This window comes from Urocitellus parryii, chromosome 4, assembly GCF_045843805.1.
Source record: "Urocitellus parryii isolate mUroPar1 chromosome 4, mUroPar1.hap1, whole genome shotgun sequence".
In the NCBI taxonomy this organism is placed as follows: Eukaryota; Metazoa; Chordata; class Mammalia; order Rodentia; family Sciuridae; genus Urocitellus; species Urocitellus parryii.
In genome coordinates this window covers 191,117,610-191,144,502 of record NC_135534.1, presented here as the reverse complement: position 1 = coordinate 191,144,502, position 26,893 = coordinate 191,117,610, and the positions used below count along the sequence as shown (strand labels likewise).

General features: G+C 39.3%; 2 protein-coding genes across 3 annotated transcripts; one reads left to right on the top strand and one right to left on the bottom strand.

Moving 5' to 3' along the window:
* Positions 1-1,051: 1,051 nt before the first annotated feature.
* On the bottom strand, positions 1,052-15,323 carry Prpf4 (pre-mRNA splicing tri-snRNP complex factor PRPF4). The gene is made up of 14 exons (XM_026393323.2): positions 15,234-15,323; positions 14,276-14,453; positions 12,991-13,177; positions 10,008-10,095; positions 9,585-9,664; positions 9,334-9,427; positions 8,762-8,856; positions 7,382-7,440; positions 6,602-6,725; positions 5,170-5,259; positions 3,363-3,485; positions 3,145-3,252; positions 2,936-3,054; positions 1,052-2,049 (listed from the first exon to the last, which is right to left on the bottom strand). The coding sequence occupies exons 1-14, from the start codon at positions 15,258-15,260 to the stop codon at positions 1,856-1,858; spliced, it is 1,566 nt and encodes a 521-aa protein (XP_026249108.1). The 5' UTR covers positions 15,261-15,323; the 3' UTR covers positions 1,052-1,855.
* A 202-nt stretch (positions 15,324-15,525) lies between these two features.
* On the top strand, positions 15,526-24,258 carry Cdc26 (cell division cycle 26). 2 transcript variants are annotated; one of them, XM_026393318.2, is made up of 4 exons: positions 15,526-15,600; positions 17,240-17,349; positions 17,910-18,041; positions 23,819-24,258. In XM_026393318.2, the coding sequence occupies exons 3-4, from the start codon at positions 17,961-17,963 to the stop codon at positions 23,993-23,995; spliced, it is 258 nt and encodes an 85-aa protein (XP_026249103.1). In that variant the 5' UTR covers positions 15,526-15,600; positions 17,240-17,349; positions 17,910-17,960; the 3' UTR covers positions 23,996-24,258. The 2 variants fall into 2 exon arrangements, with proteins under 2 accessions (XP_026249103.1, XP_026249105.1); XM_026393320.2 differs by lacking the exon at positions 15,526-15,600 and adding an exon at positions 15,652-15,982.
* Positions 24,259-26,893: the final 2,635 nt, after the last annotated feature.

Genomic DNA, 26,893 nt, shown 5'->3' with positions numbered 1-26,893 from the left:
CTCATATGGTCATGAAGACTATTGAGATGTCTGAATGTGCTGGCACACTGATGAGGCAGGGAGTAAGTGTTCTGCTCTGTGGTGGCCATGATGTTCAGCTCAGCATTATCATGAAATGCCACTCCTGGCTTTGTGCTTCTCTATTACTTTCTCATAATGGTGTTTGAAGAAATGAATATTCTACCAGATATTTGTTCTATTAAAGGCTTAGATGAAATATTTTTAACCCAACCATCACCTCATGAACCACCACCAAAAAGCAAACAAACAGGCAAGTCCAAGGGAATAGTAAGATTTACACCTGAGAAACTGCAAACCACTGTTAGTGCGCCATGCCCAAGCTGCATGGGGTACACTCATGTCCATCATTTTATAAAAATGGTGATGGAAAGTTTTTTCATGGCAAACTACAAAGAAAACACAACTATTAAACAACAACGGCAGGGCCGTGAGGATAGACCCAAGAATTCAGAGGTTTAACAACTGAACAGGAAATGCATCGATTTGGTTATAAATGAAATCAGATTAAAAACAGCATGTTTAGCTACATATCACATATTCTTAATTTGCAGAATAGAGCCAAAGCCACTCTCAACCTCTCTGGAAGGGCAAATGAAAGGATTTTGAACATTCATGGAGAAACCATTATATTAGCCCTTGTTTAATTCTTCCTTATTATGCTTTTCTTCCAAATTCCTCTTTTTATGTGAATTTACCAATTTCAGAGGCCAGAAAATATATACCTGCGGAAAGAAGGTGAAGGCAATCACTACATGCCCAACTAGTAAGAATTATGGAGCCCATGCACAGTTTACTGGTGATAAGGCCAACAGTCCCCTATTAACAAAGCTAAGAGTGCTGATTAAGGAGAAATTGTGCTAATCCATATCTGAAATGTTATAACCCAAGCCAAAAAAAGATACTCCTTGGACAAATGACTAGGGTTCAGAAAATGCTTAACTATAGAAAACAATTTTTAAAGGATAGTTTTTATGGAAGGATTTTACGGTAGGATTTTACTCCTAGCAAGTGGGTAATAAAGAGAAAAAGGTTTATGTTTAGTAATGCCTATTAGGGATTTTTTCCAGTTAATTCGACATGAAGTACCTTTTAATACACAAAGTACATCCTTTAAATAACCATAGCAAGGAGAGTGTACAAGAGAGACATCATGTTTGCTTTCTACAAATTTCTATGAATCCTGACAAAGTGGCCTTGCTTTAGGGTAGTATGAAGGATGTTAAGCTTCAAAGCAAGATGGAGGGCATTTTCTGATGAGGTGAGCATTCAGTTCTGAGTTTCCTGATGCAGTTGGCATTCCAAGTGAACTTCACAGGAAGAGGTCAAAGCTTCAGTGTATAAACATCAGCATAACTGCTGTCCACTCCAGGGACTTGCCGTGAGGCATTGTTCAACCAGTATGTGGGGAGATGTGTCTCTTTCCTCAAGGACTTTCAGAATATAGTCCAGCCACCTTGCTCACTGGATCACATGCAGCCCTGAAGCATATACCATGTCATGGAAAGCCAAGTTTCAAGAATTAAAAATGCAGAGAGTAGTCACAATCCTGAGTGCTGAGAGGATTCAAAGAAAGACCAATAAAAAATGTCTAGGAAGTTCATGGCTGGGCCTGAAGATGAGAATTTCATTTTCAACCACGAAAAGAGTTCACCATCACCTAAGGACTGGGCTGCCTCTTGGGAGTAGGCTGACGTGAAAATCCAAATCTACTGAGGGTCTATACATGGTAATTGGCAGAAAACATGATAGAACAAAACACATCAATTCTTTTCTTTTAAGGAAAATGGCTCCTAAGGGAGAGACTGAGGTTAGAGTCCTTCTTCCACGGTCTTGTCTATTCAGCCATCCAGAGCTTGAAGGTCCTGTCATATGAGCAGGTGGCTATAAGCTGTCCATCAGAAGAAATGTCTAGACCCATCACTTTGCCTTCATGGCCAGCCAGAGTTTTCAATGGGGACCAGCCTGGGTGGGTCCAGATCTTGGCTGTGTTATCATAGGCACCAGTGAGCAAGAAGTTCCCATGGATAGCTATTGGAGAAAAGAAAGGAATGTGCCTGAGAATTCATCAAATATTCAAGAGCTTACCAAAAAACCCAAAAACCACACACACATAAAAACAAAAACCTGCCCAAACATACTATTTTGAAAAAGAAGGCATTTCTATACCTAGAAAAACTAAAAACATACTGATTCTATGTTTTTTTTTTTTTTTTTTTTTTGGTAAAGGGGATTGAACTCAGGGGCACTTAAACACTGAGCCACATCCTCAGCCCTGTTCTGTATTTTATTTAGACACAGAGTCTCACTGAGTTGCTTAGCACTTTGCTTTTGCTGCAGCTGGCTTTGAACTGGTGATCCTCCTGCTCAGCCTCCTGAGCTGCTGGGATTACAGGCATGCACCACCACGCCAGGCCTGGTTCTATATTCTTAGGAGGTCTCTAGGGAAAAGGGACAACCACAGGCAGACAAAAGAATCTAGCTCCTTCCTTGGTAGACAAGATTAATATTACTTTTCAGAATATCCTTAGAATGTCCATGGAGAAAAGAATAAAGCAAAGCATTCACAAGTCTTTACTCTCATGTTTTTTTTTTTTTTTTTTTTAAATTTTTAAGTGCTTTTATTTTTTAGTTGAAGATGGATATACTTATTTACTTCTATGTGGTGTTGAGGCTGGAACCCAGTGCCTCACACATGCTAGGCAAGTGCTCTACTGCTGAGCCACAACTCCAGCCCCACTTTCACGCTCTGCCATAGCTCTGCTCAGGGGTACAGCAGAGGAAGGAAACTGTAACTTGCTCCTTTAACAGAGGTCAAATTTTCCCCTGTTCTACTTCTAAGCTACAGCCTGGATTGCACTCCATTGATGTGCAGAACCTGTGTGGTGTTTAGGCCTAAAACAGGAGGGAGGCTTACGTTCAAATTTGACTCCAGTCACTAAATTCTGATGGGCAGGGATGGTATACACGCAACGTCGTTGTCGTAGGTCCCACACTTTGCAAGTGTTGTCACCACTGCCAGTTGCAATGTGGTAGCTGTGGATCAGATGTAGTATGAAAGTTAGAAAACAGAGCAGTGACTGACCAAGCACCCTCTCCACCCCTCACTCAATGAGCTTATTTTACCCATTGGGGGAGAAATTTATTCCATAGATTTCCTTCAGGTGGCCTTCTAGGAACATGATACAACGTCCTGTGCGTAGGTCCCAAACACGACCAAATGCATCCAGTCCCCTGACAAAATAATATATCAATGAACACTTTGAATCCAGTTCTTTGGGGAAGCAGGCACATCTAAGAGGTGACATTACTGAGCTGCCCCGGCTTTGTGGAAGAAGCCTTACCCAGTGCCAGCCAAAGAGCCATCTTGATGGAAGGCAATGTCATACACACCCATGCTGTGGCCTTCCTGATGCAGGATCTCTTCTTGAGCTTCCAAATCCCATAAGCGCCATGAACGGTCATAGCTAAGAAAAGGAAGAATTACACTAGCAATCAACCAGCAGGTTGATTTGGTTTCCACAATGTGCAAATTACTATCAGTATCTGTGGCTTAACTTAACGGTTCCAAAACTGTTCTTTCAACCACATGAGTAAGAAATTCCTTTCTGGAACAAACAATGCTTCAACAGCTAAGAACACCTGTCTTAGGCACTAGCAGGGAAACCATGAACTTGCTGTAAATCTACCCTAGTTAACTATTTTAAGAACAGAATTCCCTGAGAATGGCTCAGCAAAGATTCTCTTGCCTATATTCTCCTTTCATTTTGTTATTATGTCTCCTTATTTGTTGAACTTTGTATATTTACAGGGCCCTATATTGGATGCTGGGCATACAAAAACAAGACTGGAATAGTACAGAAACACACCCACATATGTCTGGACAAATGTTTTCAACAAAGGTGCCAAAGCAATTTCAACAGAGAAAGGAAAGTCTCTTCAATAACTGTGGTAGAACTGGCTAAGCATGTGGAAAAAGACCAAAAAAAAAAAAAAAAAAGACAGATTCAATTTAAAAAAATACTAAGTGGGGCTGGGGTTGTGTTTCAGTGGTAGAGCATGGCACTGGGTTCGATCCTTAGTACCAAATAAAAATAAATAAAGATATTGTGTTCATCTACAACTAAAAAAAAAAAAAAGACAAATCTTTAAACATTGCACAAAAGATATGCAAACAAATGGTAAACATACGACAAAGTATTCAATACCAACTGTCATCAGGGTAATAAGAATTAGAATAAGATAGCACTACACAATGGCTACCTTAGACAAACTGGTAAGATTGACAACACCAAATTGTTGGTAAGGATATGAAGCAACCAGAATTCTTGGAATGTAAAATGGTATAACCACTTTGAAACACTGCTTAGAAGTTTAAGAGTTTTATCCTCTGAACTATCGATTGTACTTCTAGGAATTTACTCAAGAGAAAGGAAAAAAAAGCATGTCTGCAAAAAGCCTGGTATAAGAATATTTAGGGCAGCTTTATTCTGACTGATCAACAAGTCCGAGTGTCTAACACAGGACCAACTGTGGTGCATGCACACAATACACCACTGCTCAGCAATAAAAACGAACTACTGACACCTGCTACATGATTCAATCTTAAAAATGTTTCACTGGGTAAAAAGAAACCAGACACAAATGAGCTCAGACAGTCTGAATAGAGGTGATTCACTTATAAAGACAGAAATCAGATGAGTGGTTGTTTTGGAGAGGGGAACTGAATAGGAAGGGGCTTGAGAGAACTTTCTCTATATTGACAGGGGTGTGGGTCACACAGATGGTAGGCAATTGTCAAGACTGAACTGTAAACTTAAACTCATCTCACCGGATGTTAATTTATACCTCAAAGAAAAAATTCACCACCAATTCTAGCCTCACTGATACAGAACCAGAAAGAGAAACTGATTAGTTGCCAGAGAGATTTTAATACAATGTATACTAAAAACCCATATTTAAGCCATTCATTACAATTTAAAAGCAAATACACTTAATCCTCACTATATCATATTCTTTTCTCTGATTCTGAGCAGTTCACAAAAATTCTACTAGAAATCTCTTCTCTAAAAATTTACTTGTCAGACAACGAAAAAAAATTAACAAAATGCCACAAGCGTGTATGAATGGGAAAATAATGAGATGGCTTACCAGGTAGTGCCCAGGAAACGTCCTGATGGATGCCACATCACTCGGGCCACACGTACTGTGTGGCCTTCAATATCTGCCACTGGTTCATCACTGAAAAGGAACCAAACATAGACAAGTAAACCACTTTATAGTCATGTAAATATTTATTGTATTTATTTATTGTTGTGAAGATATACCCATTCTGTACATTTCAAGTGGCTAAGTTGTAACTATGCTTACAATTTGTTAAAATATTAGGGTTAACAATATTAAGCTCCTTCCCAAGGTTTTAAAAGATTTGGGACTATTTCATGTGCCCACAAGGCCAGCTGACTACCACCTTAATTATCTATTACTAAACCCTCAACACTATATAATTTAGTATTAGAGAAAAGTGAGACACTTCTGCCTAGTAAGCAAAATAGTCACTTTGCACCAAAGTAGTACTTGGATTTTGGAAAGAAAACTTTCAAATCATACTTAGAAATCAAACTGTTTTAGTACAAGTGGGCTACAGATAAATCTTTCTCAAATCTTAGTCTATTCAAGAATCCAAATGGAAAAAGGAAATCCTGAGTAGACAGAGGCTTGGCCTCCTTTTGATGGTCATGAAATTCTGCTACCCAGCATCCACAGAAAGATCAAACACAGGGGAAGGAAATAAACATGAACTCTAAAGAGGGCAATTAAAAAGGGAACTTTGTCAATGTGCATACAAAGAACTAACCAGAGCCCCAGGGGAATAAACACTGCTAAGTATTACCAAAGCCAATTAAAACTTTCTGGCTTGTAGATGAGACCCTATTTGGCAGAACAGACACTAATTAGCTCTTTAAAAAATGTTGGAATCAAAACCTTTCTGTGCTTTCCCAAAGAAAGAAAACTAAGTAATTGAACTCAGATGTCTTAAACAGGGTACATCCACAATTTTTGGGGGGGATAGCAAAAATAATTAAATAAAAACCAAAAACCTGTTGTAGTTGATAAATATATCCTAGGTAAAGATGGAGCCAGTGGGAGATGACACCACCTTCTTGGCAGTGCTGCCAGACAGAACCTTACTTTCCTCTCCCCCGTGGCTGTGAGCTAACAATGAATAGGCTACCAAGATTGTTATCCTCAGTCCATCTACCAAACCACGCATTTCTCCAGTGCTAACCCACTGTGTAGGAGGTAGGCTGGATCTTTCCAAAATATCTGCAGCTCGAAACAGTGCCACTATGCTGGAGGCATAAATTGAGGTTCAAAGTTAACCAGAAAAACCTGGCACAACTCCTCTGGTGAAAGAAGTCTAAAAAATAAATCTCCCACTCTATTTTCACACTAATTTACCTTAACTCCTAGTTTATTGCTGGGGTCAAATATCAGATTTTTAACCCTGAGTTGCTGAGAGCCAACCAATTACTTATGTACTTTAGGATGGAGGTAGCAATTGTGGCACAGTAATACTCACCTGTCAAGACTCCAAAGTTTCACAGAACCATCAGCAGCACAAGAGGCCAGGTTGACATCTTTTTGGTCCAATGAGATTGTAGACTTGGGATGGAATACAATTGCGCCTACATTTGTGTTATGGCCTAAAAAAAGAGAAGAAAGTTAAAGGGTTCTCACTTCTCTATAACCTACAGCAAAATATATATTGAGATGAACAATACAGATAAAAATATATCAGGGAATATGTGTGAACATGTAAAGTATTAAAGTGACTATTTATCCAGGCACATGCCTGTAATCCGAAGCTGAGGCAAGAGGATTGCAAGTTTGAGGCCAGCCTCAGTAACTTAGTGAGGCCCCCAAGGAACTCAGTAAGACCCTGTCTTAAAAAAATAAAGAGTTGGAGATGTAGCTCAGTGGTAAAGTGCTCTGTGTTCAATCTCCAGTACACACTACCCCTTAGTATAAATAAATAAAGTGACTATTCAACATTTAAAAAGGAAAAAAAAAAAAAAAGATTTAAGCTAATATTTAAGCTAGATTAGAAAAAAGTAAAACATTAAAGGTTTGTGTTTATTAGTTCAGACATTATAAAATGCCTGAGTGTGGATGGATATGAGAAAAAGGTTGTATGGTAAGAAGTCATTACATTCTGGCTTTGGAGTCCGAGAAACTAAACAACATCAAATGAAATCAGGAATCGATGCTGTGTGTACTGGGTTTGGGTGTGAGGCAGAGTTTTACTACTTATAGGAGGTCACATGGGGATAAAACAGATCTAAACAAGACTCTAACTTACCTCTAAGTGTGTGAAGGAGGTTGCAATCAGGAACAGACCAGAGCTTGCAAAGCCCACTCCTATCAAATACAAAGGAAAGCATCTCAGCCAGGGTTGGTCTGGGAAGGAAAAGGTACCTTGGTAACATTACTAAAGGACAATCTCTTCTCACCCCCTATATACTTTACAGTGGCAGACAGAAAATAAATAAATAATAAAAGACTAATAAATTGAAGGGCTATAGGAGAAGAGATACAACCAGGTCTCAGACAACCAGGGGCTTTTACTGGACCCTACTGCTATCCTACTGAATAGCATCGCTGCTATTCACCTTAATTTCTGGATCAATTTATGAGGAAGGCAGAACAAATGAAACCATCATGTCCTATTTTAAATTGAATAGCATTTCATCATCTACAAAGTATCTAAATTAAAAAAAACACAAAACTTATTTTGAAAATTTTCTAAAAATTACTTTCGTATCTACTATCTCCAAGGATACAGCAGGATTTCCATTTATGCTTTATGGTTAAGGAAACTGGGTTAGGGATGTAGCTCAATGGTAGAGCATTTGCCTTGCAAACGTGAGGTCCTGGGTTTGATCTCTAGAACTTCAAAAAGAACAAAACATTTTCTTAAATCACCATAAAGTAGAGTTAAGGTAATTGAGGCTTGGAGAGGTGATCTGCATATTTCTTGGGCTTTCTCCTGAAGCACAGTCTCAATTTCTGCCTAGTTGTATAGTTCCTATGCATTCAGTATAAGCTTCCTCTCTACTAGACACCATAGTCCACAAAATAAGCAAAAACAAAGCAAAACAGGGCTGAGGGTATAGCTCAGTGGTAGGGCACTTGCCTAGTATGTGCGAGACCCTGGGCTCAATTCCCAGCACTGCAAAAAAACCAATCAAACAAACCAAAAAACAAAACAAAGTTATTACACCCCAAGAGTTTTTGCATACGTGTTAAGTAGAAAATAAAGTTAAATTAACACTTACTGAGTTCTCACCATATATCAGGCATTATCAAGGCAAAATGATTTACAAATGTTACCACTTCACTTTTATACATAAGGACACTGAAGCTTACAGGTATTATGTATCTTAGGTAGGTAACAGAATTAAAACAAAAAACAATAACAAAAAATAGCTATCTAAACTGAGGAGTGAACACTACTTGGTCTATAATCCATATGACCTGCTCAAAAATGCCAGTGTCAAGAACATGAGAGTCTGCTACATATTATGGTTCTCTGGGGCTCTGGTGAAACAAAGACTATGTTGTAGTATGGTGTGATCATGAGAAACTGAGGAAGTAGAACTAGACAGCTATGACAAATGCTTTTTTTTTTTTCTGGACCTATCCCCATTTAGGAAAACGTCAACTGTAAAATAAAACTTACCAACAAGCTGTGGCCAGCATTTTGGAATCAGGACTAAAGTGACAGTAGGAGATAGGCCGATCGTCCCCAATCTGACTGCAGAAGTTATTCAGAGACTTAAAAAAGAAGACAAATGATGACATTAATAGGGTAATCCAAGAGTTCCTTGGCTTTTCTGCCATAAAAAAAGGGCAATCTTTCAGTTTTAACCCATCCCAAGATTTTATACTTTCACTGTTATTATTAGAAAACACTTGTATTGGTGAATGGAATCAGACTTATTTGAAGCTCCAGGTATATTCTAGCCTTGGTAATACTAACTTCTATGTCAGCAAATATCAACTGAAGACCATATAGCAGTCTGAAGTACAGCTGCAACAAATTAAAATGGAGCAGTCAAAAATAGAACCAGTGGCCTCTGTGTGCACAAAGCACACGTAGGTTCCTGCCACCTTAACTAACAGTGCCTTGCATGTCATAGCAGATCCAGCAGGAAGGAATATTCATGGTAGTTGCCTTTACTTTCCTTGAGATGGTTCAAAGTAAAAAATCTAGTAATAGAAGATATTGAACAATCATTGCAAACACCTTACCCGGAGAGATTTGTGCAGCTCTTGCATCTGGGAGGTCCTAGTTGTTTCAGGAATCTCTTTATGGAGACGGGCCTCTTCCAAGCGTTTCATTGCCCTGGGACACAGAAACAACACTGCTACCAGGAACAAAAAGGCTGTCAACAAGGGTTCATAAGCTTCATTTAATAACCACTATCATCATAGAGTTGATCCTCATTCTCTCAGAGTAAACAAGAAAAAATATGCTTCTTTCTTCTAGAGGCTCTGCTTACCTGGGCAGTGAATAATTAGCAATCCACAGCCTGGCCACCTTCAGGCTATTTGGTCCTTCATGGTACCAGGTTTGCTGATACTGAAAGGCAAATAAAGAGCAGAAATGTTAAGTCTGAAGCATACCTGCCCTGAAGTCAGGCATATGTGCTTTCTACTGTATTTCCATGTCTTATTAGATGGCTCTGGTTTCTAAGTGAGTTCACCAAGAATGCTATTAGTTCTTTCCTGAATAGAAAACTCACTTAGATCCTTTGATATTCACATAAGAATCACAAACAATTGCCAGAAACTGTTTCTGAATGGAAGAACCCTCCAAGCCTTTTCTCCCCTTATCCTGACAAAGCAATCCACTGAGAAGAGAAAATGATACAACTATTTCATTTTCTTGATGTTTATACTGTCAAACCAAAGACATATTTTACCTCTTCTTTGGACTTCTTAGATTTCTCATCATCTTTTTTTGTCTTTTTTAAGGCATCAGTACCAACCACTGAGAGGATATTTCTTAATCTGTAACACAAAAGATCAATATGTAAACAGAGTTGAGCTAAGACTGTCAAAAAGTACAGTAGTCCATGTCCCTGCCCCCATCTACAGGGGGATACATTTCAAGAACCCCAGAGAAGCTAGGTACAGTGGTGTAGGCCTATAATCCCAGGGACTTGGGATGCTGAGGCAGGAGGACAAATTTGAGGGCAGCCTCAGCAAGTAAGATCCTGTCTCAAAATAAAAATAAAAAGGACTGGGGCTATAGCTCAGTTGTAAAGTGTCCCTGGGTTCAATCCCTATTACAAAAAAAGGAGAAAGAAAAAGATGCCCAGTGAATGCCTAAAATTGCAGGGAGTACCAAAACCTACATATACTATGTTTTTTCTTTTTCTGTTCAAACTTCATTCACAACTCTAGCAACCTTCTGTAAGAGTTAAATGGGCATGCCTAAACTTTCATGTGATTTCCTTTACCCAATCTTCTTTATTTGAAGATTTCCTAAACTCAATTAAAAGCAATTTCTTATCCCATTTGGAGCTAACCACTCTGTACATTGCTACCACTTAGACAGTGAAGACAACCACAATGCACTGGATACTAACTGAGGTACTAAGTAAACAATAATTCAAAGAAATAGTTCTGGGTTCCAAGTAGCATAGCTGTGGGGGGAAGACAGAAAGTACAAGGAGATGTAGTTTCTTATTTTAAGTATCATGACAGCAGTAAGCGTAGAATGCTAAATTGGAATACAGAAGGGATACCTAAGCCAGCTATTTGGACCAGGGAAAGCTTCACAGATAGGATGTTATCTAAATTGAGTCTTCAAGTAGTCAGGCCAAGGGGTCAAAAATGGGGAAATGAACTGGGTGCAGTGCTGCACACCTGTAACCTCAGTGACTCAGAGGCAAGGGAATTGCAAGTTCAAGGCTAGCCTAGACAACTTAGTGAGACCCTGTCTCAACATAAAATAAAAAGGGCTGGTGTAGCTCAATGGTAGAGCATCCCTGGTTCAATCCTTAGTACTGCAAAATAAAAAATAAAAACACCCCCAAAACATGGAGAAATGAGAGTTGAGGCAGAGAGTTAAACAAATGTAAAGGCCTGGAGGTAAGAAAACTATGTTAAGCTTGGAATCACAAACAGTTCAGTAGAGCTGAAGCATGGGGTACGAGGACTGGTGAAGGATAAGCTGGAAATTTAAGTAGGAGCCAGGTCACAAAGAACTGTTAGTGTTATCCTAAGAAGAGTTTACATTTGAGGAAGATCCCTAGAAAAGTATGGAGATTAAAGGGAAGATTAAAAGGGAAGAATAAAGGCTGCAAAATCACATTGTGTATTGTAGAAACTTGAGTCATATTGATGGCCCTGAATTAAGATAGTGGCAGTAGAGATTCTAGCCATTCACCTAAGGAATAGAATAATGAAACAAGATAGACTTTGATGGTGAAGAAGACATACAACAGACAACAATAAAAAAGTATCTCCTTTGAAATGGCTAATAAAAAAATAACACACTTGATAGAAAATATTGGTGGGGTTACTTTGCAAGGATCAGGTGTTAGGAAAAGCTTCTTTGAACAGGTGGCATTTGTGCTGAAACAAAAGAATAAAAGAACTCTAAAAGGCAAAGGATGAACAAAAAGAGAAAAGATTAGTTGGAAGACAGGAAAAAAGCTTGAGTACTCAGGAGGGCCAATGTGGCTGTCTAGCAAATTGGGGAAGAATGGCACAAGGTGAGTTTTGGTTATGACTAGAGGTTTCTTATTCCAAGTATAAGAAGAAAACATGGGAGGACCCCCAACCCACCCCCGTGCTGTGGATTAAAACAGAGCCTTGTGCATGCTAGGCAAGTATACTACCACTGAGCTATACACCTCCAGCCCAGAAACTGTAGGTTTTTAAGCAAACAATTAACACATTTTCAGCTGTCACCAACTGTCTAGATGTGAACGAACACAGATAGACTGGAGGTACATTCCCAAATAGAAAAGACTAGGTTTTGCTGACTGATAACAAAGGAGGTATGGTGGGTTTTCAAATGAGAACTGTGGGAATGATAGTGCCATTTGTAAGGGGAATGGAAGAGTGGGCCACAAATGTCAATTAAGCTGTCTCAAGTTTGAAGTACTTCTAGGTGACAGAAATTTTTGGAAGTCAGCAGAACATACATAGTAAATGATGCCATGGAGTGGAACTGATCTCCAAGGGTGAGCATAGGATAAGGACAAAGAACTGCAGCCTATAAAGGTTAGCTAGGGAAAAGAGGCTGAAAAAGCAAGAATGAGGTAGAGAGATAGGAGGGAAATCAGAAGGATCTGGTTGTATGGAAATAAAGGAGAGGGAGAGTTTCAGGCAGAGTGACAGGCAGTGTACTAGGGCTAGCCTTAGTAAAGATAGGTTAGGGATCTTAATAAAGAGCAATTTCAAGGTGTTAGGGGTCAATCATTTTGCAAGGGGCTGGAAAGTAAGGAGTAAGGGCTTTAAATAAACAGAGTAAATACAAACCATCTCTCTAAGAAGCCTGATGATGGAGGGGAGAGATGGTCCCTTATGGATACAGAGACAAGAGAAAAATCCTCAAAAGTGCATATCACTATGACACTGCGCAACCTTAATATCACAAGAGGAGCATTATTCAAGGATAGTGCTTCTGTAATTATATCCAAAAATATATATCATTATATTTTGTGTCACTGACATAGAATATATTTGATGTGTAAATTTTCAAAGCTCAACAACTGTTTATCCAACTCACAACTTCATACTAGGGTAGGAAGGGAGTGTCTTAGCACCTTCTTCACACTACAAAGGAAAGCTGGTATTGGAGTAAAAATTGGCCTCAAATCAGATTATGGGTTAAAACTATATAAAAAAAACTTAAAAAAAAAAAAAAAAGTACATATTTAGAAAAGTCACCTTTCTCTTCTTTCAGCAGGGCCCTCTCCAAAAAGTGTAATGGGTTCCCCTAAGGCTCTAAGGCAAGCCTTGACCTCTGAGTCGTCTGTGGAAACATTGATTTGCCGGGCTCTCTTCCTTCTTTCAAACTCAGCCAATACTTCTGCCTGCCGTTCACTGATGTGCTCTTCAATTTCAAATACTTCTCCTACAAAAGGAATATGCAATATTAGCACACTCACCAGATCTTCTTTAAATAGGGAGAAAGAAATAATTTTTAACAAAGTATGTATATGACCCTAAAGAGAGGTAAATTCCTATTACACTTTATAATTTACCATTTTCAGTTTATAAACATAGTTTAGATGAGATCACAAAGAGTACAGAACATCTTTAGCAAATGAGTTTACTAGCCTTCTAATCAGAAGGTGAACTAGAAATATTATTTTAACACTTGCTAAGACTATTTGCTAAGAACAGTCCCAGTACAGGAACACTTACAAACATTAATTAGTAAACCGGAAATAATTACCAGGAAAATAAAATTCCCTTACTATAAGGCTTTTTTGGATAATCTAGAAACTATTTTTTTAAACTTGCACCAAATATGTACATCTAAGTGAAAAATGTGAGGTGCAATAATGACCCAGTTAGTCTTAAAAAACAGCAGAAAAGTTAAAAAAAAAAAAAGTTACTAATGTACACGATGTAGAAAAAGTGTGGGAGGATGAGAAACCTGACAAAAGTCCTTCCTGCAGAGGATTCTTTTCTTCTTATATCCTTCTGTACTGTCTGACTTTATGATAAATAGATATAATTTTATTTTAAAAATACAGTAGAATTCTTGTTACTGTCATGGAAAGATATCACAAATAATATATAGAGTGAAAAGTGCTGATTACAAAACAATTTATATATTGCGGTTTCATTTACAGAAAAAAATTATGTATTCTAAAGTTACATTAAAATTCTCAGAAAGAAATACATTCAATTAAAATGAAATACAGGATTTTCTACTTCATAGTTTGATCTTTAAAAATAAAAGTAACTATTATCTTTTTAATTTAAAAAAGTTATTTCAGTTGGGGTAATAAACTTATAAAATAACTAATAATAATTAGTGGAAGAAAAACTGTTTTTAAAGAAAATCTCTGGATGCTGCGAAGAAGGACAGGCAAAGCACAAATATATAAATGCAAGTGTAAAGACTGAACTTTTGACATTATAAAATGAGTGCTAATTCATTACATTCATTAAGAAAACTGCAGCCACGAAAGTAAAGATGGACTTGGAATTTGCAACTTACCAGAGGTTATATTAATATTTCCTGCTTCAATTCCTGCTTTCAGTCCTTCTTTACCCAAAATGCCAGACTCTCCTTTGGCCAGACGTTCTCTCTCCTTCTCTTCCAAACTTCCATAATAGATGTGTGGTTTCTTCACAACAGGAGCCACTAAGTCATCGGGTGCCTTAGTTTTGGGTGCCTGTTAAATCAAAAGGCTGGGTTAACCTAAAACAATCTTAGAAATTTACCAGGCTTTCCCAAAGGATGATGCTCAACAGTCAATCAATACTGTTTCCTCTAAAATCCAAAGGGCAGCTTCAGCACTAGTTAAGATGTTCTTCACTGATTTGCGAGGTGGGAGAGGGTGTTTTATTCTCTCACTCAAATCTGCCCGATAGGAAATAAGAGGTGGATAAAAAAACAAAATAAACAAAAAAAAACTAGTTCTTTTGGTGACTTTTGTTTTTTTTAATCATAGATCTGCTTTGGAACATGCCTACTTCATTCTGTTTGAAATGCAATAGGTTTTATGATTCTTCCAAGGCTTATTGATCATCATTGGGGAAATACCAAGGGTAACAGATAAAACCAATGCGGTGCTAAGGGGAAACAAATTACAACGTTACTGATTTTCACATTTCAAACGTTTTCAGATTGAATATGAGTTAGGAGGCCTCATTACAATTCCAAGGACGTAACTCTTGGCCAGAGCATTCCTCGCTCCAGGGCACCATTTTTAGACCAGTCGGAGGAAATGTTTACCGTTCGGGGCGTAATGGGAGAGATGCAAGAGGCACATAGCACATGAAAGCTCTTGGGGACCAGGAAAACGCTGCTGGGCTCTCCATGATACCAGAGTCCAGCAGCCTTCCTCCTCGGCCCTCCACGGCCTCAGACCGCTCCCTAACGGCCCCTTCCCACAAGGACCCCACCCTCTTCGGCTCCTTGCCACAGTGAACTGAGATCCCGAACTCTGTACCGTGGAGGAGGCTCGTGAAGAAGCCATGCCGGGCCCAGGAGCCGCCAAGCCCCAGCGAAAGCCGAGCTCTAGGTTTCAGACGGTCCACCTCGCGCCCAGCAAAGCGGAATTGCGTCACCTGCCGGAAGTGGGTCAAGAGAGGACGCAGCGCCCTAAGCGCGCGGGGCATGACGGGAGTCGTAGTAGCAAAGATTCTGGCCGAATGGGGAGGGGGCGTGACCGTAGAGCCTCCGAGGAAAGCTCGCGGAAGACGAGGTTCTTCGTGAAGAGAGGTGCAGAGCAGGCTGGGAAGTGTAGTTCTGCGGACTCCGCACCAGATTCGTGGTGGTAGCCGAGGTTCCGGGAAGGGGCCGAAGCTTGAAAAGAGGTAAGTGCGCGGAGTCGCGCGGTTCCGGGCTGAACTCTGGAGCGAATCTAGGTGCCCGGGTTTATCTGAGGCTTTCGGTGGTCTCTGAGCTCAGGAGCATGTTGCCATGGAAACCCGCTGTTGAGTGCTTGAGTGCAACTTTGCAGCTGCGGGAGGAGGGATGTCGGGAAGTCCTCCCCGGGGCTCCTCGGACGGAGCTGGGCGAATTCGCGGTGGTTTTGGGCCGCAGCGAGATGAAGCTGGAAGAGCCCTCTAGCGCTGGAATAAAATAAAGACGTGGCGGAGGAGCTTCGGCCTGATTTTGTTGTTGGTTTTGTTTTGTTGTGTTCAGCCTGTTCTTTGTGTCGGATAGAGAATGAGAAGATGGGTAAGAAGGCTTCAGGTAAACTGCGTGCAGCTCTCTGTACGGCCCAGTGCCCCGCTGCTGCTGGGGCGCCAGGGATGAACGACACAAGGTTTTTATCCGTGTATGGGGCTTGGGGGGCAGTCTCAAAATGCTCGTGTTCCAGGAACTGGACAAACGCCCTCCCCAGCCCTACTCCCAGGAATAGTTATAAAAATAATAGCTTTTTATTTTTTGAGCGCTTTGCTAAGTGCCAAGTTATGTTCCAGAAGCTTACTGTGCATTACGTCAATTAACTTATACGACGGAGTATAGACAGAAACTAAGATCCCGTGAGAAATGGCGCTAATCGTTCAGGGTAGGTAACGTAGTGGGATGGGAACCTCGGCCTTCGCGAGGACCGCCTGCACTTTAACTATTACTCTATACTGCCGCCTCGTGGCAAGGTTTCACTCCCCCTCCCCAACCCCCAGCTGTTTTTTTTTTTTTATTTTTCTCTAAGCATCCCTACCCCATCTCCTTTGGGCTTTGGCTTCCCCTGCCTTTTCTTTATTTTGAAATATGGTAGAAGACAGTATCTGATTTAGTACAGAACAATTTGAAAACTCGTGTCAGTGTTTTGTGTTGATGATATCACCTGTAACTGTCCAGAGCCTCATGGGAGAAGGAAATGTTTCTTCCTTTGTATACTTCACAGTCCCTTGTTTCATCCTAGATACATGTAATAGTAATTTATATCTGTACATACTTTAATAAGACTGCCATTTACATCATTGTCATTTAATGATCACTATATTGACCTATGTATATAATGAAGAGCTTGCTTCCACTTCTGTGTCTGTAAAATTGGGATGATTTTGCCAGCTTCACAGAGTTTTTGTGTTAAGTAGGAACTTAAAGAGTGGGAAAGCAAAAGCCTAGCACAGAGCTCAAGAAAAATTCATTTCCCTTCATCTATTTGTATCCTTCATTCTATTCAAACATTTATCCATAGCTTCAGTAGATATTAATCTCAACTAGGGGAGTATTTTGTTTTTTTAAAAAAATGGTGTTTGTGAACACAGGTATTGCCTCATGAATTGCCCTCTCGAGCCTCTATGTGCACTTTCTCTCTATGTGCCCTTCAGAAATCAGCCAGGACATCATTTCCTGCAAGACACCTCACCTAATGTCCCTGTGTACCACATGTACCCTGGCCTGCCATGTGTGCTGGTGTGATGCTGTTGAATTACTGTCATCAGATTTGTCATTATACCCTGTTGCAATTTCCTGTTTTCTTATCTGTTTTCCCCACAGATTGCGACTGTGCCTTTGAAGTCTGTAGCTGGAGCACAGGAAGAGTTTGTTTAATGAATGACTTATCCATTTAAGATTTCCTTAGACTGTGAGGATAATCTTGTGAATTGGTGAGTTTACAGTTTCTGTGAGATTTGGCAAACTGACTTTTGCATCACAATCTCTGATGATCCTCATGTAGAGGAGATTAAATTTAATGGTTTATTCACTCTGCCCCTAAGGATACCCAATTAGGATGTCTTAGTTACCTTTGTCTATTTATTTATTTGAGATGGGGTCTCGCTATGTTCCTCAGGCTGGCTTTGAACTCCTGGGCTCAAGTAGTTCTGAGTAACCGGACAAACAGGTGTATGCCACCATACTGCTCCTAAATGTGACTGGAGCACTAGATTCAAGTGATTGTTACCAAGAATTCTCTATCATAGGCAGCTTGTTTGCTGTTGTAAGTTCTTTCAGAAAGAGTGTTTTGGAATTATAGGGTTGTGGATCTTCTCATGTAATAAAAATGGTATAATTAGATACCTGAAGATTTTACAAGTCTATGTATAGATCAAAATGAGTTTTTAAAATACCTCTGTTCACCTTAGTGTGCATGCTTACAAATTGATTTTATACTTGTAGCTGAGACTTATCACCTGAAGTTTTCCTTCCTCTCTGCCATTTTGAACAGAGTTGAAGATAGTTCAGTAGTTCATAGGTCTGTGTTAGTGTTGATCTCAGTATGCTGCGAAGGAAACCAACACGCCTAGAACTGAAGCTTGATGACATTGAAGAGTTTGAGAGCATTCGGAAGGACTTGGAGGTAAGAATATAACTTTCAAACCCTTAGGAAATACTTAAAACAGTAACTAACTTCTGAACCTCAGACTCTTATACTGACAGCTTATTTGAAGTCTATTTGAATGATTTGTGGACATCTTAAATTTAATGTGACTGCTGTAACAAAGTACTACAAACTGGGTGGCCTGAAATCAGAAATTTGTTCTTTGCAGTTCTATTGGCCACAGATCTGAAGTCAGTATCCTTGGGCTGAAATCAAGGAAGGTGTCTGCAGGACCATGCTCCCTCCAGAGGCTGTAGGGAGAATCACTGTCTTGGCTCTTCTGTTTTCTGGAGGCTGCTGGTGTTCCTTGATTGTGGCCACCTCACTCCATTCTTGCCTCCCTGGCACATTTCCCACTTCTTTTCTGTTAGTGAAGTCTCCCTCTGCCTCCCTTAATAAGCATATATGTAATTACTTTTAGGGTTCACTGGGATACTCTATCTCAAGTTCCTAAATTTAATCATATCTGCAGAGATTTATTTATTTATTTTCAGATAAGATAAAATTTGTAGGTTCTAGGAATCAGGGACTGATAGCCTTGGAGGTCATTATTCATTCAGCCTTAACATGTTAAAAAGAAAAAAAAAAAAGACAAAACTCGATTTCTCTATCAAATCAGTCATCCCATTGCATGTCTGTCCAGTTGCTCAGGCCAGAAACTGAGTGCTCATTTTGAGTCCTTCTTTTCCCTCATTCTTTTTTTTTTTTTTTTAAGTTGTAGTTGGACACAATACCTTTATTTTATTTATTTATTTTTACGTGGTGCTGAGATCGAACCTAGGGCCTCACACGTGCTAGGTGAGCGCTCTACCACTGAGCCACAACCCCAGCCCTTCCTCATTCTTTAAATTCAATCTGTCTGTAAATTGTTTGATTCTAGACATCTAGAATCTACCTTTTCATCTCCGCAGTTACAACCCAATAACCATCTCTCCCTGTACAATTTTAGAAGATAGCTAGCTTTATTTTTCTTTTTCTTCAGGACTGGGGATTGAGCCTCGGGTCTTGTGCATGCTGGGCAAGCTCTCTACCACTGAGCTGCATTCCCAGTCCTTTTTAGTTTATTTTGAGACAGCCTCACTAAGTTGCTCTGACTGTCCTCAAACTTGCAATCCTCCTGCCTTAGCCTCCTGAGTAGCTGGGATTATAGGCATGTGGCACCACACCCAGCTTTTTAGTAGCTTTCTAAATGGTCTTTCTACTCCCATTTTTCTCTAATCAATCCATTTTTTTTTATCAGGTATCTAGAATAATCTTTAATTTTCTTTTCAGGATGTGCCTTTCTTTGTTTTAAAACTCCTCAGTGGTTTCCTGCATTTGGAATAAAATCTGAATTCTTTCTTGTGTAAGGTTCTGTACATTGTAGTTCCTCTCCAGTTTCATCTCTTGCCTTTTTTCTCTATATCCTAAACACAATGGCTTCTTGCATCTTTTTTGAATATTTCAAACAATCGATCCTTTCCATGGCCTTGGCACATATTAGTTCCTTTGCCTGGAGTGCTCTCTTTCTCCAGTCCTAGTCTGTTTCCCCCACTTGGTCTGAGAGGCCTCATCTGACCCTACCTAAGTCAGCTATACATCCTTCTTGTCCCTACTACCTTCATCTCATTTGGGTCTTAAGAAGCACCATACTTTTTTTCATAGCAAATCTTATAATTTGCAATTATTGTTTATTATAAAATTATTTAATATTCGAAATCTTGATTGAAGAAATCATGCCTATCTTCTTCATCATTGTGTTCCCAGCATCTAGCATATAGGAGGAACTTAATATGTATTTTTAAATGTGATTTTGCCAAACAGCATTTGACGTCTATTAATAAGACTGAAATTCTTCATTGGCTTTCAGGACAGAGTCATAATTCTTTAGTGTGGCATGTGAGGCCCTTTGTGACTGGGTCTTTATTTATCTCTCTACTTTATCTTCCACTGCCAGGTTATCTTTAACTTGAATCTCTGTGCCTATACACACTGGGTTCCCTTTGCCTGAAATGCCCTTGTCCTTTGTCAGGCTAATTCCTTCTCATCTTTTGACTCAGCTCATTCCAGTCCTCAGCTGGGTTAAGTTCAGCCTTCTCCCCTGGTACTGATCTCTCTTATAGGTACTATCACTCTTCATTGTAATTGTCTGCTTTTCTGTTTTCTCCACTGTGGGCTGTATACTTGTTGAAGGCAAGAATTAGTATATTCATATCTGTAATTGTTCCCAAAAGAGGGCTTATTTTAAGTCTGTTTTCATTTGCTGTCCTATTAGATATTTTGCTTTATGTGGCAGGGGATGTTATCACTTCCATGTATCCATGAACATGGTTGACCTTACTGTATATTGTTTACATTTCATTTTTTTAAAAATTAAAAAAAATAAATGACAATGGAATGCATTATGATTCTTATTACATGTATACAGCACAATTTTTCATATCTCTGGTTGTATATAAAGTATGTTGACACCAATTCATGTCTTCATACATGTACTTTGGATAATGATGTCTATCACATACCACCATCCTTGCTAATCCCCTGTCCCTTCCCTTTCTCTCCCACCCCTCTGCCCTATCTAGAATTAATCTATTCCTCCCATGCTCCCCCTCCCTACCCCACTATGAGTCAGCCTTCTTAGAGAAAACAGTTGGCATTTTTTTTTTTGGGATTGGCCAACTTCATTTAGCATTATCTTCTCCAGTGCCATCCATTTACCTGCAAATGCCATGATTTTATTCTCTTTTATTTTATTCTCTTTTATTGCTGAGTAAAATTCCATTGTGTATATATGCCACATTTTTTTAATCCATTCATCCACTGAAGGCATCTAGGTTGGTTCCACAGTTTAGCTATTGTGAATTGTATACATTTCATATTAGGACTAGTATCAGGTTTCTTTTCCCCTTTTTCATCCCAGCAAATTTAGTGTTCTCCAGATATCATCTTTTTTTTTTTTTTTTCTTTTTAAGAACTTATATTGATAGTGTATTATTGGAGGTAAATTTTAAGTATGGTATAAACTTCAGTTGTAATGAATCTCATAAAATGCTAACATATGAACTTTGACTTTGCAGAGTCAGCTCACCATTGAGTTAATCTTCCTGTAAAGGCAATTATCTAGTAGGTTCGACCTGTTTTAGAGCAACTTAAAAAGGAGGGACAATTTTGCCCTAAACTAAAATGAAACCAATAGAAAACTGGTATTTTACTTTTTACTGAATTTAAGTTTGATTACACTAGCATGACTCTAGATTCTGGAAGATTAGTGTTCATGTTAGGAAAACGAAAGTTTAGATATTGGAGTATTTCAGATCTGGGATTTTTGGATTAGGGATGATCAACCTGCATAATTTATGTGAATATTCCAAAATTTGGAAACCTCCGAATTCCAAAACTCTTTAAGACCCAAACATTTTAGATTAATAATATTTAATCCCTATGTTATCTGATTCATTGTAATACTTTGATGTTGGCAGCTAAGTGCTCACAGTTCATCAGCAGGGGGTATATAGTGGTGGTCAATCTAGGGATTTGAGCAGTTGAGCTGCTCTCCTAGTAAGGAACTCCAATTAAACCTCTTTTTTGCTGCTTTAGAGAAAGTTATCATCATCTAATATCATCTTTGCAGTTAGGAGGTGGTACTTTGGGCATAATTGTTAGTCTCTTTTTGAAAATGATCAAACTTAAGACATCCTTTATGAATCCTATAGTCACTTGTGGTTTCAGAGCCAAACCTTTTTCTGAAAACAGAATGAAGCCTGGCTTCTTTCTCCTCGTCCTGTATTGAACTTGAGTTGAAAGAGTCAAGTCTCATCTCAAAATGGCAGTAAAACTGCCACCTGATTGCCCCTAGCCCAGGATGCTGATTGCTGCTGCCCCAGGAGAGAGAAGGGACAGAATCCAAAGGAACCAGAGCAGTTGAAAAAATTGTTGGTGGTCTAAGCTTTCTTTTAGAGTACAGATGATAATTTGAGAACATTTGGAGAAATGAGGCATACTCACAGATTGTACTGGTAATGAGATGTCCCCAAATAAAATGTTCCAAGAGTTTTGGTTTTGTGACTTCCCCTTGTGTTAAAAAGGTGGATGAGGGGCTGGGGTTGTAGCTCAGTGGTAGAGTGTTGTTTAGCACACGTGAGGCACTGAGTTTAATTCTCAGCACTACATAAAAATGAATAAATAAAATAAAAGGTATTGTGTCTATCTACAACTAAGAAAATTAAAAAAAAAAGTGGATTAAGAGATGTGTGTATGACCATACAAGGCTCATGTATATGAAGTAGAACCAAAGACTATTTCTAGAGAGGATTCTGTGAGCCTGGTGGACATGTAACAGTGAAGAAAATTTTTGATGTTCATGATACAGTAATAAGTTGTTCAGAAGTACTACACTATTAATGAACATAATTGTAAAGTGAAAAAGGCTCTTTCTAAATAAGAGATTCAGTCTGCTGAATCACAAAGATATCAGGGATGCAGATCTAGCAACTTTTTGGGCCATGGAAGAGACTTTGGAGGTGGTAGAAGTACTTTTGACTATGGCGGAAACTTTGGTGGAAGAAGAGATTATAATGGTGGAGGTGGTGGCAGCAAGAGGGAGTCACGGAGGATGTTGTGGTGGCTATTACCGAGTTGGAGGTGGTCCTGGTTATATTAGTAGAGAAGGCTGTGGTGATACGGAAACCCAGGTAGCAGATGTGGTAGATATACGATGGTTACAGTGGAGGAAGTTTTGGAAGTGATAACTATGGTGGGTGATAGGAACTCTAATAATTTTGGAAATTATAGTGGAAAAATTATGGATCTACAAAAGGGGACAATTTTGGTGGAAGAAGCTCCCTAAGCAAGTCCCTATGGTGCTGGATATGGTAGCAGAGGGTTCTGAACACAGCAGAAAGGGCTGCAGTTCTTAGGAGAGAAAGGGAGAATTGTTAGGAATGCTACAAATTAGTTGGAGACAGTTGTCCCAAATGCATTAGAGAAACTGTAAAAATCTGCCACAGAAAGAATAATGGCCCATAGTCAGACAGGTCACTGCAGTTTAAACAGGAACCCCTTGTTCAGGACTGTCAAAGCCACAGAAGCAGCAAGAGCAGCTGTTCAATAATGCAGGGTAGGGTCAGTTCCACATACACTAAGGTCTTGTATCTGTTGCAGCTTTTTTCCCTCTTTTCATTACATCATGAATTTTGCCCTGTAAGTTGTGGAGTGGTACCAGGAATTTAAAAAAAATTAAAAATAAATAAAAACAAAGCCCCCAAACAGACTTTTTGTTAAGCATAAAACTTTCTAGACTTGTAGCCTTGTGGAGTCAGTCAGGCTGTAGATTTTTGATGATTGTTTTACTGTCCTATTATTTTTCCGTGCGTTCTCTTGAATAGTGCATTTGCTGAAACACCCTTTGGTCTCCCTCACTGCTTTCATGTTTTCCAGGTGCAGCTTCCTGCTCCGAACCTCCTCCACCACACCCCCAACTTCTCCACCCTTGAGTGTGGCAGTGTGGGCCTCCCTCTGTCATAGCCCTGATCTCCCTATGTAGTCATAGTTTATTTGTTGTGACATGACATCCTGGAGAGAAAGAGTTCTGTCTTTTATCACTGCATGCCAAATCTCTCTTGTACCCATAACTATCTTAAACTTAGGATTTTGTTTTTTTTCTTCATTAGTCCCGAACCCTGTCCTTTAACCCAGCCCATCTAGTACATGATAAGTGCTACATACACATTTGGTTAATTTAAAAAATGTTTTAAATCCTAAAAATTTTATGCTTGCAGACCCGTAAGAAACAGAAGGAAGAAGTGGATGTTGTAGGAGGCAGTGATGGAGAAGGAGCCATGGGGCTCAGCAGTGACCCCAAGAGCCGGGAACAAATGATTAATGAACGAATTGGTTATAAACCCCAACCCAAGCCCAGCAATCGCTCATCTCAATTTGGAAATTTTGAATTTTAGAGATGGATTCGTTTGCATGCCAGAGCCCTGGAATGGAATAAAATGATGGCAGAAGTACAATCAGATTTAGAGAATTGAGTGCTTGCAGTCAAGCAGAATGTTTTACCTCCTGTAGAAAGAAATCACTTCTGCATGAAATTACTGATGTTTGACTTTCACTCTAAGCTGGAATCCGAACTCTGGTTTGTTTCTGGAAAATTTGACTCTATAAAACTTATCTGATTTTTGTTTTTAAAAATAAATATATTTTTGGAAAAACATGAGACATCCTTGATGAAGCATAGTGGCACTGCTAAACCCTGGGCTTTAAACGGTAATTGCTGCTGGTTGTGATTGTGCAGATCTATAATCCCTGTGACTTGGGAGTCTGAGGCAGGAGAATCGCAAATTTCAGGCCTATCTGGGACACTTAGTTAACAATCCCCAGTATGGGAAAAAAAATTATCCTTTCAGTCTTTACTTAGAGACCCAGAGTACACAATCTTCTGGTTGATCTGTCACTTTCTTTTAACTCTTATTTAACAAGGATTGAATGCCTACCATGTGCCAATCAAAAAAGACCCCTGGAGCTGGGGCCGTAGCTCAGCAGCAGAGCGCTTGCCTAGCATGTGTGAGGCACTGGGTTTGATCCTCAGCACAACATAAAAATAAACAAAATAAAGGCATTCTGTCCATTTACAACTTCAATACAAACAAAAAAGACCCCTGCCCTCACAGAGATTAGATTTGTGTGTCAACTGAACAAGCTGTAGGTGCCAGATCTGTTTACAGCAAGGCTTTGCAACTGGTTTGGGTGCAACTTTGGGAGGACAGGCAATGAAGCAAAACATGAGGGATTCTCCTCAGAGTGTTACTGTTATTACAATTTTTCTTCCTTTCGCAACTTGCCTAAGAATTTTTCCAGTGGGAACCCATCCAAGAGCAGCTCAGAGGGTAATTTCAAATCGTGCCCTAATTTCAACATTAAATTCAATGGCAGGGAACCATTAATCCCAAAGGTATTAACCACCTTTGGAATCATCAGTTGTAAAGAGAATTGATAGGTTTTACCCAGCCTTTTGGGGATAGTTTAAGTCTGAGTAACATTAATATAGGATATGCTGGGGTAGAATGAGATAGTTTCCATTTTTACTCCAGACATCCTTATAAAACCTTTGTTCTTCCAGTTTTATGTAGGACTCACCAGTTCTGTTACCTTACTGTCTTAAAAACAGTAAGGTAACAGAACTGAAACCCCAAGAGTCAGGCTGCAGTAGGAAAATCAAGTTATATTCTATCGAAGCCTGTAAAGGCCTTATGGAAGGGAGAAAAATCACCAACCAAACCAACCAACCAAGCAAAAAAAAAAAAACCCACAAATAAATAGAAAGAGGAAGGAACAAGACTCTGCCTTCATCTTTGTTATTATGACTTTCCAGCATGAATTGGCACAGAAGCATGAAAACATTGTGGTTCCTGTCTTCCCGATCTCTACTGATAGCCAGCAGCAGATGCTTCGTGCAGATTACCTTACTAATTTTAACTCCTATGAAGAGAGTACTTTATTCTATCACAGGAGGTGAAACTACAGCTCAGCAATTAAGTGGTAGGGCTGAGATCTGATTATCTGCCTTCTGAACCCATGCTTCTAGACATCTTTGCTACTTTGCCTTCTTAGTCTTCCTCAGCTCAGTCTAAGAAAGGGGGGATAATTGGATAGAATGAGAGATTGCTGTTTTCAGGTCTCAGGAAATTTCCACACCATTTTATAAACAATGAGATAATTACTACATTAGTAATTAGGGCTTATTGCAACTGTAAATCTTTTAGCACAACTGAAATCACATGCATCAATTCTGTCTTAGGAGCTATTCAGTTCTGGAATCCCCAAATTGAGGAAGTTGGTCAGGTACTTAGAAAGAGATACTAACCTGATCCAGAAGAGAGAACCTTTCTTTTTCTTGAAAACTGATGGAACAAAATAATCAGTCACCAACAGACATACTATGCCTTGGATGCCTGTTTAGTGTGGAGTACCTTAATCATGTTGCTCCTAATGTAATGAGATGCTATTATTGCCTTCCTCTAAAAAATTATTCTAACAATGGGTAAACCTTAGGTTTAAGAAAACTAAGGTTTACCCATTGTTAGAATAATTTTTCCTAAAGTCACCTTGTTAGTAAGTGGTGGAGGCTGAACTCAAACCCATTGACTCCAAAGTGCATGCTCATATTACATTAAAGGAAGATAGTAGGCGTGGTACTGAATGGTAAGATGCCCACTGGGGGCCAGCAGGAATTGCAAACAACAGCAACATTTCAAAGGGATAGACAAGGTCAATGCTTATAACAAGTTTGGTAGTAAACTTTGAAAATAGCTCAGAGCCTCCTGTCTGATGGCATGAACACAAGAAAGGGATTATGAGGTGACAAAAATTAGCTTTTAAATGCAGAAATCCTTCGTGTACTGGAAGACCTGCAGCTTCATGAAGACCACTTCTTTCGTGCAAAGGGTCAGGTAGATCTTGTGACATGTAGTAGCTTGTGGGAGGACAGTGAGATGAAAATGATGGGATCATGCCATCTGAGAGACTCTGATATCTTAAAAACCAATGGTAATGGCCAAGCTCTGTGCAGACTGTAAAGAAAAGGACCAGCTTCTGATAATCATCCTGGATAGGAAGACATGCACAGAAGTAAAATAAAATCAAAATATTTATTTTGTTCTTTTGCACATGACATGTTAAAACATCCCTACTACAGCAATACTGCTCTCCAGGAGCTTACAATCTAAGACAGTCAACATGAATTGTAGACCCAATGATTAAGGCATTATATCAAATGCAGACTTTGTATCTTTAGATATATCTTCTGAAGAAGCAGCTGGAGGGGGCAGGATGAAAATTAAATGACATGAACA

What these genes read in the sequence shown, in the direction of transcription:
- Prpf4 (XM_026393323.2), bottom strand. Translation starts at nt 15,260, where the DNA reads ATGGCTTCTTCACGAGCCTCCTCCACG. An exon ending in CCTGCTGAAAGAAGAGAAAG is followed by an intron (nt 10,096 to 12,990) that starts GTGACTTTTCTA and finishes TTTGTGTTACAG; the next exon opens with ATTAAGAAATATCCTCTCAG. An exon ending in GACTGGAGTCAAATTTGAAC is followed by an intron (nt 2,050 to 2,935) that starts GTAAGCCTCCCT and finishes TTTCTCCAATAG; the next exon opens with CTATCCATGGGAACTTCTTG.
- Cdc26 (XM_026393318.2), top strand. Translation starts at nt 17,961, where the DNA reads ATGCTGCGAAGGAAACCAACACGCCTAGAACTGAAGCTTGATGACATT. An exon ending in GCATTCGGAAGGACTTGGAG is followed by an intron (nt 18,042 to 23,818) that starts GTAAGAATATAA and finishes TTATGCTTGCAG; the next exon opens with ACCCGTAAGAAACAGAAGGA.